General features: G+C 42.1%; 1 protein-coding gene across 3 annotated transcripts in view; it reads left to right on the top strand.

The window, feature by feature from the left end:
- LOC123756488 (WD repeat-containing protein 26) overlaps positions 1-14,179 on the top strand; it is an 85,487-nt gene that overhangs the window by 68,767 nt on the left and 2,541 nt on the right. For 2 of the 3 annotated variants that reach the window (XM_045739686.2, XM_045739689.2), the window contains one exon: positions 10,565-10,777. In XM_045739686.2, coding sequence (XP_045595642.1) covers positions 10,565-10,777 — 213 coding nt within the window. Of the gene's footprint in view, positions 1-10,564; positions 10,797-14,179 lie in introns of those variants that run through there. The other variant, XM_045739687.2, reaches the window with a different exon arrangement.

Genomic DNA, 14,179 nt, shown 5'->3' with positions numbered 1-14,179 from the left:
CAAACAAGTTGGGGTAGGTCAAACGAGTTTGCACTAGAGATATTGATAATTTGTTTACATAGTTGGGAGAGTTCTTTCAGCAGTTCTGGAGTCTGCAGTCTCTATTGAAGCCAGCAGTAGTTTATTTTGATTCCCTGACTTTCTGGTTGTCTTCCCCAGTAGTGGCATTAATAAATAACTGTCGCCACTCCCTGCCCCTCTTTGAGGGGGCCAAATTCTGTCACTGGTCCCCGGTAGGCTTACAGAACTCCACGGCAGATGCAACCTAGTAGATGGTACCCTATCAGTATGTGATAGCTTCAGGGGAACCACTGGGGCTTGCCCAGAAATTTGCATTTAATTTTATTCAATGCTAGTTTTTTCACGTCTCGACTATCATTTTCCTTCTGAGCACTGAGAACTCTTGGCCTCTGGATTAGGTTTTGAATTTTCTTTCCTCTTCTCAGTTCTTTGTTTCCCCTTTGGTCTGTGATTTGTTTATATAGAGTTTGTTTCTTGCAACTCACTTCTTGCTGTAGACTTGGAGCTTCATACTCTCCTTTGGCAGTAGGGGGTTCTGTTCTATTTGGCCAGGTGGGTATTTTCTTCATTTGCAGTCTTCTTTTCTGACTAAGATGAAGACAGCTGGTTTCCAATGGAGTCCTTTGTTCACTGAATCTTGGTTAGATCAGCTGGGGAGCTTGATTTGTGTCCAGTGGCAGCTATCTGTTACTTGTGCAAAACCTGTGTTGAATTTAGTGAAATGCCTCTTTCTGTTGGGTCTTAGGTGACTCCCTGGACTCTTGCCTTTCCTTTTCAGGTGTAAGTTTTGTCTTTAATTGTCTTAAGACTGAATAACTGCAGTGGCTTATGATGACACATGCTGCTAGAGGGAGAATGACTTAACTATCTTGCTGTTGTCTATTTTGTCTCGCTTTACCTTTCTGATGGCTATTTCCTTGGTTAGAATGATCTTGAATCCTCTGCTGTCTGTGTCTCTGAGGGGGCCTGATTTGGTCTCTGGTGTCTGGTAGGCTTTTAAAGACTTACAAAGGCCTGGTGTGATTCAAATTGGGTGGAGAACCCACCAGAAAGAATTGTTTAATTACATTCAACTTTGAGTTTTTTGTGTACCATGGTTTTCTGGTCTGTGCCCTGGCCCCTAGGCTATGTTCATTAGTTCATGTACTGCTTATGCTAGAACCCAGAGCTGGGAATCTGTGGCCTCTGTGTTTTTCTGGTCATCTGTTCTTTGTCTTTGATGTATCTCCTTGTTCCCCAAGGGTCTCCTCTGTCCCCAAATTCTGTCTGATTCTTCTCCACATTCCATTGTTTGATAAGTGGGATGTGTGGGTTTTGGTTTCCTGTTCCTATGTTGGGTTCTTTGTGGTTTCCACTGTGGTTTGCAATTTTTGCTTCTCAGTTTCAAGGCCCTTTCTGGTTGCCCTATTTGTGGTTGTTTGGATCTGCATCCAATTTGCAGCATCCTTTTGTCAGTCAAGGTCCTGGATGTGTATAGGGGTTCCCTTCTGAGGGTCTGTATACCTGTCATATACCTGTCAATGATTAAAAGGAGTAATATTCCTGCTGGCTGGTCTCTAACCAGGCATCCTGGTTGGTGGTCTTGTGTTTCTAAGGTTTCCATCATTGTTTCTTTGTTGGGTGGGATGAGGTGCTTTACCCTCTTTTTTTTTTTTTTATTGAGACAACTTATTGGAGTATTTTTTTTTTAGCAGACTCCTGTCTTCTGCGGTTGAACTCATATCTAATGCTACTCCAGTTTGAACCAGCCTGCTGATCATACAGCAGTGTCTACAGGCTGTGGCCATTGTAATGCTTCTTTGGCTGGCATGGTTTTGTCTTTTTGCATGTGTGGTGTTTCCCTTCTTTGTCTGCCTCTGGGCTGCTTTAGCTGGCAGTTTTTATTTTGGCTCAGGGGTCTGGTGGTCCAAACTGGTCTTGCCTGATTTTTCCATATTGCTTGTTCTGAAATGATGTGCATTATTAATGCCTTTATAACAATACAAATACTGTACAGTACCTACTAAGTAAGTACTGTACCTACTTATTCTCATTTATTTTTATAACTAAAATACTACGTTGTGGCACTTTAATGGGATACACATCATTGATGCTCTCCTTCTCCCCCAGTCCCTGATCTTCTGCCTTCTCCTCCCACAGGTAAGCCCTTTTAACATCTTCCTCATACTGATCCCTTTCCATTAAGCTATTCTCCTCTCTAAGGTCTCATTGTGAGTTAGGTCCAGGGAGTTACTGAGCTAGCACAGAAATAGAACATTGAGTGTAATGAAATGCCTCTGTGGCTTTCAGTTCCTGCCATGTTGTTTCTTTCCTGTGGTATTAGGGGTGATATGTGGAGCACATAAGGCTGGCTGGAAGCCTGGATGATCATGCCTGCTCCAAAAGCTGGTGCAGTTGGAGCAAGGGTTGTTTAACTATTGCCAGCTCTTTGTCTTGTTTTCTTAATTTCATTCCTATCATTGAACAGTTGCTTTTTTGCCTTCGATTTTTCAAGCAGTTCTCTTTGCGGATTGATTTTTGATCCTCACATGCTATACTCTCCTCTTCGAGAAAACCAGATGCTGGTCCTGGTTCCTAGTAGGCCACAAAAGTCACAGTAGCCTTTTATGAAGGCATTTCCTGTAAAATACAATGCCATATCCTCCAGGAAGCTACTGAGGGGTAGCACAGAAAGTTTCATTTTGTTAAACTTGTATGGTGTATGTGCATTATATGTACACTCTTGTATAGTGCTCGTGTTTGTATAGGTAACCCATTTCCTGATAAAATACTATCAGCACTATAAGTACATTAAAAGCAAGCTGCATGTAAAGGATAAAATCCAGAGATCGAGAACGAGAAACAGGATTACTGAGAATGAAAAAGAAATATGTAAAATGCTAAATGAACAGTTACAAAGTGTGAGTGTACAAAATGAGGATGTCAGTGAGCCGGATCAAATACCAATTTTAGAGCATGCCATAGAATGCATAGAGGTATCTCAAGGCGAAGTGGGAAAATTATGAAGTGGGAAGAAATGCAGTTGGACCTGATGGAGTTTCACCCTGGGTACTGTGAGAATGTGCAACTGAGCTGAGCATTCTACTCCAATTAATATTGTAGACATCTTTCTGCACAGGAGTCTTAGCAGATATATTGAATAAGACATAGTACCAATCTATAAAAATGGTAGTCGAGAGGAACCTCTAAATTATAGACCTGTATCATTAACAAGCGTGGTAGTCAAACACTAGAAAAATAGTTAAAGCCAAATGGGTTGAACACTTGTGTTCATGATAGAATAACGGACAGAATGTGTGGTTTTGAACAGGAAGATCCCGTATAACAAATCTTAGTTTTTATGACAGAGCTACTATAGCAAAGAGGTGATTGGGTTGATTGTGTCTGTCGACCTAAAAAAGTCTTTTGATGTACCACATAAGAGGCTGTTCTGGAAACTGGAAGATGCTAGAGGAGTAACAGGAAGAATTCTGACATGGATGACAAATTTTCTAACTGACAGATGAGGGCAGTAGTCAGAAACAATGTATCTGACTGGAGGAGTGTTACTAGTGGAGTTCCACAAGGTTCAGTTCTTGCATCAGTAATGTTTGTCAACATAAACGATCTACCAGAAGGAATACAGATTTTATATAAATGTGTTTGCAGGTGATGCTAAGATACTGGGGAAGAAAGGAAGTGCATACAATTGTAAGGCCCTTCAAATTGATGTAGATAAAATAAGTGCTTGGAGCGTCAAGGGGCAAATGGAATTCAACGTGAATAAATGCCATGGTATGGCATGTGGAGTCGGATAAAATAGACAACACACAACTTAAAAATAATATGGAAAGGAATTACAGAACTCTAATAAAGAACAAGACCTAGGGGTGATTCTGCATGGTAAGCTGTTGCCAGAGGAACACACAAAAAACATTGTGAGAAGAGCATATGCATCGCTTTTCAACTACAGACTTGCTTTTAATTATATGGATGGTGAAATACTAAAGAAACTGCTCATGATTTTGTGAGACCAGAATTGAAATATGCTGCAGTTATACGGTGCACAAATCTCAAGAAGCACACAAGTAAACTGGAAAATGTGCAACGGCATGCTTCAAAATGGCTACCGGAACTGAAAAATATGAGTTAAGAGGAGAGACTAGAGATGTTAAACATGACCAAAACTAGAAGATAGAAGAAAAGAAGTGATATGATTACCATTTACAAAATACTAACAGGAATTGACCAAATTAACAAAGAGGAATTCCTGGAATTGGCAACTTTATGAACAAGAGGACACAGATTCAAGCCAAGGAAACAAAAGTGACGAAAAAATATTAATTTTCTTTTATGGGGCATAACTGGCCAATCTCTCGCAGTGTTCAAAAGAGAACTCGACAAGCACCTTCAAAGAGTACCCAATCAACCAGGCTGTGATTTGTATGTCAGGCTGCAAGCAGCTGCATCGATCATCCTGGTTGATTAGACCAGCAAACAGGAAGCCTGGTCAGAGACCGAGCCACAGGGATACTAATCCTCGGAATCTTCAACAGGTAGTCAAGATCTTATAAATATCCCTGGATCATAAAATTGTTTAGATATCAAAGTGTATTTACCGTTTTCTTCTGGATAGTTTAGCAGTTCATTTTTTTTTCTCTTTCTCTCAAGAAGTGTTGAGTATCTTGCATGCAGAAGCAGGTGAATAATTATCTTTGAACATGCAAGCCACTGTATTGGTGAGATATTAGCAGAAATAGTAGGTCATAGGGAGTGTGTGTGTTATACAAAATATTGTAAGTCATTTATTGTCCAAATTCCTATGCCATGGGTGCCTGTCTACTGCCTCAACAACACACAGGAAACTGGAATAACTTCAATCTCCTTCTTATCTTCCTCGTGCATGTTTCATTATGGGTTTTCACTTTTTTTATAATGTGAATGCTGTAGGAAATAGGCATGTGCCACATAGATCACCACTAATAATTATTTCATGTTAGTTCACCGTTGCTCATTTAGCTACAATTAAAACTCATTGTTTTATTCAAATAGCAATGCATTTTAATTTTTAAAGTGATCAAAGGTATCTCTGCTTGTTCGCAAAAAAAAAAAATCACGTAAAATGAAATTTGCATGCTAAGAGTAAGGAAAATTAAAGAAATACAAATACAGTATCTTTAGTCTTTTTGTGCTTTTGAGCACAATGTAAGGGGAAGCTTTATTTATACAATGTAAACTAGTAAACTAGGGGAACACTTTAATAGTAAAATGACAATTATTAAAATACATGAGGCGAGTCAAATGTATATTGCAAATGGGAAGAATATTCTGCACACAGAGTATTAATGTTACACATTACACACAGAGATCACACTAACGTGATGCATCAAATGAACAAATCCACAAGGGCCGTGATGAGGATTCGAACCTGCGTCCGGGAGCATCCCAGACACTGCCTTAATCGACTGAGCTACGACAGGGTAAAAGGGTTTTTACCCTGTCGTAGCTCAGTCGATTAAGGCAGTGTCTGGGATGCTCCCGGACGCAGATTCGAATCCTCGTCATGGCCCTTGTGGATTTGTTCAATGTTACACACATACTTAAAATATTTATGTTAAACTACTCAAATCTTTTGAAATTGAAGGATTGAAACAAACCATTGACATGTGAATTTCATATAGTTTCAACACACGAAAAGAAATGCATACTGCCTAGATACATTAATTAATCCTTAAAATGCCTTAAATTTTACCGGTAATTAATTGCCTAAAATGCTTAAACAGAGGTAGGCACCTCTCAACAGGGGATGGGCATTTCTCTCTCAATAGGGGGTGGCATCCATCTCAACAGGGGATGGGCATCTCTCTCTCTCAACAGGGGATGGGCATCTCTCTCTCTCAACAGGGGATGGGCATCTCTCTCTCTCAACAGGGGATGGGCATCTCTCTCTCAACAGGGATGGGCATCTCTCTCTCAACAGGGATGGGCATCTCTCTCAACAGGGATGGGCATCTCTCTCAACAGGGGATGGGCACCTCTCTCTCAACAGGGGATGGGCACCTCTCAACCGGGGTGGGCACTTCTGAATGCCATTCCTACACATGCCTATACGCTGTAAGATAGGGGCCTCCTGGTGGGGGGGGGGGAATAGGGAGTAATGTGCATGGGGACAATAGGCAAGGCTACCTGAAAGTGGGAAGTCTTGTATTACCCTTGTATATATACAGCCTGTCATACTTTAGCATAATGGCAAATACTAAAATGAAAATGACATTAATTTAAATTTATTAATACAAAATGCCAGTCCTTAAAACACCTAGAGATTGACAAGTGAGCGGGAGCAATATTGCTGGAAAGCCAAGTGAAGGAGTGAACTGTGATGATCGTATTGGAGGGTTTATATTATTAATGGGGTGATTAATCAGAATCAGTATTGAGAATTGGAGGAACTGAGCATTTTTCAGTACTGTACTGTAATCAGAATAGAGAAATACATCATGGTTTCTAATTGTTAAAATGATAATTTAAGACTTAATGAGAAAAAAAACCAGTGTTGAATATACAGTAATGAAACACCATTTTCTGGGTGAGCCCCGGAGGCTCCCTGGCAAACAGCTCCGGGTTTGGCTCCCCACAGAAAATGTTGTTTCAGGTAATAATTAAATTGTGTTTTGTAGATTAAGATCATAGATTCACTTCTGGCTGCTTTGTATATATTTCTGTGGGGAGCCCCTTCAGCTCCCTGGAGCTATCGCACTAATATGTGATATATTAGGCTAGGGCCTTAGTCAATGGAGTTGAGCCTACCAGGGACCACAAGCCAGAACCTGGCCCCCCATCTGAGAGAGACAGGGAGCAATGGCTCCTGGAAAACCCCCTTATGGTTGGGGGGTTTTCCTAATCTGCCATTGACTGGGGACAGGCACCCAGAAAGGTAGGTATAACAAAACAAAACCTCACATGGTAAGAAACCCCCATATGGCATTTCTGGTCTCCTCCTCCTCCTTTGGGAGGTTTGGGGCTAGTGGGGCAAACCTCTTTCCCTGCGCTCTGTTAGGTCATCTCAGAGTAGGTGCGCTTGGGCGTGGTCAAAACAACCCCATCCCTCGGGTGGGTTTCTCGTCTGTTTTCCAGTGCTGAAACAGGACTGTGCAGATCTGCTGTTAATTCTGGACTTATCCTGTTTGAACCTCCTGGATTCCTTGCCCCCTCTTTTCGGATGAACACTCTTGTCTCAAGTCAGACTTCTGTTGGAGCCGGGTTCCTGGATGGTGTCCTGGACCTCAGGGGCGCGTATTGGCACGTTCCAATTTATGTGGTTCAGGAGGACTGGTTAGGTTTTGTGGTGGGGCATCAGGCTTACCACTTTCATTGCCTTCCTTTTGGCTTGAATCTAGCACCTCGTTTATTCACAAGTCTTACCAGGTCGTGGTGACCCATCTGCATCTGCTAAGGGTTTGGGTTCTGTCCTACCTTGACGACTGGCTGTTATGGGCTCCCATCCGGTCTGCTTGTCTGCTCACCAGGGGTGTGGTTCTTTTCCAGCTTGCTGGGTTTGGAATTCCTAGTGAACTAGAGGAAGTCCCGTCTAGTTTCGCCCCAGGTTTGGATCTGGTCGGATCTTGTTTGGGACTCTCAGACCGCTTCCATGTCTCTCCCTCCAGAGGCATTGCTGCCGCTCTGGTCCCGCCTTCAGCTGTTTCTGGGGGGTCCCGGGTCACTTGGCAATTGCTCAAGCAGTTGTGCGGGAGTCTGAACTTTGTCATGCTGGATTACCTGCTGTACCGGGTTTGGCTTCGGTGTCTGTTCTGGTTCCTTTGGGGACACCCATCCATATCTCTTGTAATCGCTGGGTTCAGGCTCGGTGCCTTGGCACCTGAGCCCTTGATTGATGTGTTCACGGATGCCTCGTCTCTTAGCAGTGGCCTTGTGACCAGTGCTCACCAAGCCTGCAAGAGGCCATTGGATCTGTCTTTCCGTCAGGCTTAGAGCGCGGTGTGGGAGTTCACAGCAGTTTGGCTGTCACTTCAGAGGGTGCGGGTCGTTCAAGGTTCAACTATCCGGCTCCATTCGGACTTCTCCGGTGGTTCATTGCCTTAACTGCAGGGGTTCTCTTCAATCCTTGCCTCTTTGGGGCTGGTTTCTTCAAGTGGCTCGTCTGCTGGTTTCTCGGAGTTTGTCTCTTCATGCAGTTCATTTCCGGGGAGTTCCAACATTCTGCCATCTCAGTTCATTCCCCTGTCCACGGAATAGACAGTCGATACCAACTCCTTCAGTTGGCTCTGCCGGAAGTGGACCTCTTCACTTCGGCATGGTCGAGGCGTCTCCCGATATATGTGGTGCCCTTCCCGAACTGCAGAGCCTTCGCTGTGGATGCCATTCGGCAGAATTGGTTGCGGTGGGGTTACCTGTACCTCTCTCCCAAGTCTAACTTCTGCTGCGGGTTCTGTCGTCTTACTGGAGAATCGTCCTAGTGGGCTCTTGGTGGCCAGCCCAGCTTGGTTTCAGGCTCTGTATGCTCGTTGTCCCAACCCGGGACATTTTCCGAGGCTGTGCCTCTTTCAGATTGAACCGGTCCGGTACATGGCTGGTTCAGTCTTCTCCTCTGCTCTTCATATCTGTTTTTTTTTTATGCGGGTTTATCACCATTTGTACGGTGATCAGATGGCTTTGTTGGCGTCCCACCTGAGAGCTTCATCTCGGCGACAGTAGGAAGTTTCCTGGCATTTTTTCCGCCATTTTCTCTCTCTTCGTAGGTTGTCTTCTACAGTATTCTGATCGGGTTGTCTTGTCCCCCTCTTTGTTGGCTTTTTCAGGACGGTCATTTGATGCCTAATACTGTCGCCTCGTATCGTGTGGAGCGCTTGGGCTTCAACGTATTGCCACTCCAGCATGGATTCGGTGTGGATGTCACTTCCGGCCTGTTTCGTAAACTTTTTCGTGCTTTGTTTCACCTCCGGCCTGCTCATGCACTGGCTGAGCCGTCCTGGCCCTTGGACAGGGTGTTCTCCTGTCTCTCTTCTCCTCGGTTTCTGATGGCCCCTTCTGTTCAAGAAGGTTTCTCCAGGGCTCTCTTTCTGTTGGCATGGGCCTCTGGGGGGGTCGGGATGGTGAGCTTCATGCTCTCCTCCGGTGCAGGGGTTTCTGCTGTTTCAGTCCTTCGAAAGGGCGCTTTTCGGTTTCGGTCCTTTCGGTCTCTTTGCAGCCTTCTCCTCCTTATTTTCTGGAGAAGACCAAGATGACCACTTTCCGGAGGGCTCCTTGGGTCATTGATGCTTGGAGGGTCAGGCCGGGGGTGCATCATGTATTATCTGGTTGTGACTCGTTGCTGTTATCTGCGCGCCTCGGCTTCAGTGACCGGGATGCACTTTGGGTGGATCCGGTTTTCCCTCGGATCAACCCAAATGGTGATCCGCGACGCCTGTTCCAGGGCTCAGGTCTCTCAGGTTGTCTGCAGGGTTAAGTTAACTCTAGCCAGCTTGTGGTCTATCCTTGTGACCAGGACATGCATAAGTTTGCTGCTTTGGCATTGGCTCATGCCGTAGTGTTATATATCGCATATTTGCCCAATAGCTCCAGGGAGCCTCCGGGGCTCACCCAGGAAATGGCATTTAATTACATTTAATTCTGGTTTTTGTAAATACTTGTACTGTGTTATATATGATAATGTATTATATAAAATTGTCATATTTGTGTATGTTAAAGTTTTTAAGCTGTGTGCAATAGTTTACATCTATTAGGTGAATGCTGCTAACTTAGCCACATCTAGACACCCAATGTCAGCTGGGGCTTGGGCAAATAACCCTCACTTAATCAAACATTTTTGGTTCCAATGGATAATTTTATGAAATAAATTATTCAGAGCATCCAGGAAAATGTTTAAAAGGATATCTGATCAACCAGGCTATGACTCATACATCTGGTTGCAAGCAGCCACATTGAACAGCCTGGTTGATCAGATTAGCAACCAGGTCTAGTCAGAGACCAGGCCACGAGGACGCTGATCCCTGGAATCAACATTTAGACATTTAGATAGGTAGGGGAATCTTGACAAGCCAAAAAGGCTTCTTATCCCCAATAATGGGAAATAAAACGGCCATTTGTTTGCCGAGGGCAAATTTTTTTGTTTTCTTTTAACAAATTCTTATTTCCCAGTTCAAGCAAGGGATGACTGCTACTCATTTACAATAGCCATTTTACATCATGTAAAATCTTTTTATATTAATCTACTCATTTTACATCATGTAAAATGATTAGATAAATGTTTAGGGATGGTACTTGTTTTGGTCACCAAGACAATTCTGTATATACATACTGTACATTGAAATGTCTCAGGAATGTTTGAACATGGGTGCTTCCATGGGGTTGGAAAACTTTGAGGAAACACTGTGTCAAGGACATAGATTAACAACTTCATATTTTTGAGCTTATATATTTTGCCTTTATATTTGATAGTTTTTCAAATTATCGATAGTTAAAGTGCTTTATATTAAATATTTGCTATGTTGTAATTTAAACAAAGATTGAATTTTATCCATTAATATTGTCTTTTATTTTTTTATAGATAATAAGGTTTATATATGGCATCATCGGAGAGAATTGCCTGTTGTTACCCTTGTTGGACACACTCGGACAGTCAACTGTGTGACGTGGAACCCTCGCTACCCAGCCATGGTAGCATCTGTATCAGATGATGCTACAGTTCGAATATGGGGACCTGCACCACAGTATAGAGGGACATCATCAAGCCAAAATGGCACAAGTGCCACTTCCAATGGTAAAGTGGAAAGCTAATTGTAAGAAAATTTGTATTATTAAATTTTAGTCTTAATCCCTGTACAGTACAATACACCAGTTTCAGGCGACAATTCCATGGTGCACATGAAAAAAAAAATTCTTTCTAATATTGTTAAAATGCATTCCCAGGTCATGGGAAAGTTAAAAAAAAAAATGTAGCTTTGTGGTGGAGAGAAGGAAATGACGTCACCAATTTATGAACGCTGGTGGATGAGATACCCTGTGAAGGTCGCCCAGGCCAGGCAGGTAGTGGAAGTTGCTACGAATATATTTATATTTATTTATTTCAGTGTTACTGATTTGTTTTTCACTTGTGTTTTTGCAGTTAAATTAGGCAGTATTGTGTAATTTGAGAAAATTCAATAATAATACATGCAGAACACCAATACACACAAATACAGTAGTGTCGCTAATATGCACACAATATTATAAAACAATAAATAAATAGTTCAGCATAGTGCCACACACATTACTGGCAGATGATGCAAATGCATCATGTCATACAGTACTATGCACAATGCTAATTCTAAGAACAATGTTACTATTATCAGCATCCTGGTAACAGTGGTGTGTAATTTGATAAATTTACATAATAAAATATGTAAAACATCACTATACCAAAAAAATATAGTGCACATATTAGTGACATGATTATATTCATAGAACAAGAAAAGGATGCTTTTGCTTTTATTTTACTGTATATAAACTATATACAGTATGTAACTACTGTATCTACATTTATATTTACCATAGCAAACCATTAAGCTGGTTTATGTATTTAAGCAAATGGTTTATGTATTTAAGCAAAATTTATAAACATTAAGCAAATATTTAGTATTTTAGTATATGTAGTATTATAGTTTAGTATTTTTTGTGTAGTAGTTGTACATCACATAAGCATTGTAGATAGCCATATGCACAAAATAGATGGTCATTTTGTTCATCCATTTGTGAGTTTTCCTTATGAAGTGATATTTGATCATTTGGTCAAAGTGATCAACACCTTTCATGTTTGTATTGTAGTCACAGATTGCATTCGGCTTGTTGACAGTTACCAAACAGTCCCAAAGAAATCGGATAAAAACCTGATTTTTGGCAATTATTTTGGTGGATGACGCAATGCTGCGTCATCCCCGAGTTTACCAACAGTAAACGGATGACGCAATGCTGCGTCATGCCTGGGTGAAAGTGTTAACAAGTTACCTTACATGCCTCTTTATGCTTTAGATAGTTTTGCCATTCATTTCACGGGTACCTTCCCTGATGCCATTAGCTCTGATCATTGACCCCTTACCTTACATGCTATGTTTCTTGGTGGGACCCTTTGGTGGCTCCCTGTTCCCACCCGATTGGTTAGTTCCACTCAATTAGTCATCCAAATTGTAAATAATTAAAATCCTGCTGAGGATCAGAGGCCAAAACCTGGCCCTTCTAATGAGGCACAGCAAGGTGAGGGTACTATACTCCTCAGGCTGAAAAAACACTACCAGAAAGGTAGAACAAAACAAAACACGCAAATCTAAACAGCTTGCAAAATTATCCACCCAGTAGTCAGGTCATTCACACTAGTAGCAACTGCCCACCACTATGTGGCAGCACTAAGAATTATACGGGTTCCGTATAATTATTCGGTCATTCACTTTGCAATGATATATTGATGTCGCTTCTGCTCCTCAAATCGCGTTATACTATTCGGATCCCGGTATTACACATAAGTGAAAGCCATCCTGCAGATGGTCCATTTGCCTGTGTATTTGTTCCTTCTTTTTAAATTAACTCTGTGCATTTGTTTCTATGCCTTATTGTATGGACTCTGATAAATTGTTTACCATGAAGTGAATGAGGTTAGTGTTTACTTCCATAGGTGCTTGAGGATGTTGCCCCTGCCCATATAGGGTTGTCTTTCCTGGTGGGTTCAGGTATCCATCCCTGAAAGGCTTGCCTATATACAGGTATTCCAAGGTTACATATATTGCCCAAGCAGTTGCTTGTTTTGGTGTGAGCGTCACCCTTGCAATCCTATGCTATCTCCAGTTTATTTAGATGATACATAGCTGAATCGTTTTCTGCGTTAAGTGATGATGCATCTCATACAAGTATCATAGATGAATAGTGTTAGCGGCTTCCATGTTGGTGTTTTCCATAGATATTTTCAAGAATACCTGAATCTCTTCCTGACTGACGGACACTCTTTGAGGCTAACTGAATCTCTCTCTGACGGACACTCTTTGAGGCAAGCTGAATCTCTTCCTGTATGGGACCATACAAAGCAATCTTTTCAAGACTACCTTACAAATTGATCTTTTCAATACAGTACTACCTTATACCTTACAAGCTTGGCTACATACAAACTACAAGTACTAAGGCCAAGGGTGTACGTGAGTGCGTTATTTGCAAGCACACATAATGAAGAAACAGGAAATGAAAATTTATTTGTACCTGCAGCAACGAGAGCGAAGTCACACTGTGCACCTTGGACTACTTTGTTGATTATTACTCACTTCCGAAGTACTGAGTGTGTCATACAGTGTGTTACTGTGTAAACAGTTTGTGAAACTGTAAATATTGTAATTTTAGTGAATTTTTAACAAGGAATATTGCCCTATTGTCCACAATAAACATTTATTGTGGACACATTACTGACACATGTATCACAGTTCCATGGAACATTATGAACGTTCTACTGTATACATATTGTAAAGGGCACAAATATGCATCATATACGATAAAAAAAATAAAACAAAACCGCATTGGAAATACATAGAACAAATAATTTAAAATATATTTGTGGCAACACCCGGTGCTTGAATGGCCCGCGCGACCGTGTCTGGGCGATTCATGCATGGGCGACCAGGCCCTGATGACGTCACAGCGCATCTTGTCCACGTCCCCACAGTCAAAGTAAGTGGAATTTGGTATTTATTTTTACATATTTATTTTTATTTTGGGAACACTTTATTTCATGCGCACAGGAGGGAATTTCGCCATAAACTCGGCGCAGCACGGTGGTTAAGTACTTTCGTATTTAATAATACATCTTCAGAAGAGTGAAGATGTATTACGACCAACTTTTCCTAACAACGGCAAACAGGCCAAATGGGAAAGCCCCATAGTGGAGAACATCGCCAAAGCATTGCTGGAGGCAGCTTCTGGGAAGGACAGAGCGTGTCTCCTAGCTGTGCACGCCCCCCATGCCGGAGACTTCCTGTTGGCAGTCCCTAATTCCGCCTTGGGCACCCGCCTGGACCATCGGGCCCTAAGTATTGGTGTTGCCCTGTGCCTTGCTGCCCTTATCTCCACCAAACACCAGTGTATTTGCGGCTACGCACGGGCAGACCAATACGGCAGCCATGGTCTCATCTGTCGTAAGACACAGGGAAAG

The sequence above is a fragment of the Procambarus clarkii genome, chromosome 25 (genome assembly GCF_040958095.1).
Source record: "Procambarus clarkii isolate CNS0578487 chromosome 25, FALCON_Pclarkii_2.0, whole genome shotgun sequence".
NCBI lineage: Eukaryota > Metazoa > Arthropoda > Malacostraca > Decapoda > Cambaridae > Procambarus > Procambarus clarkii.
This window is presented reverse-complemented; position numbering and strand designations above follow the sequence as displayed.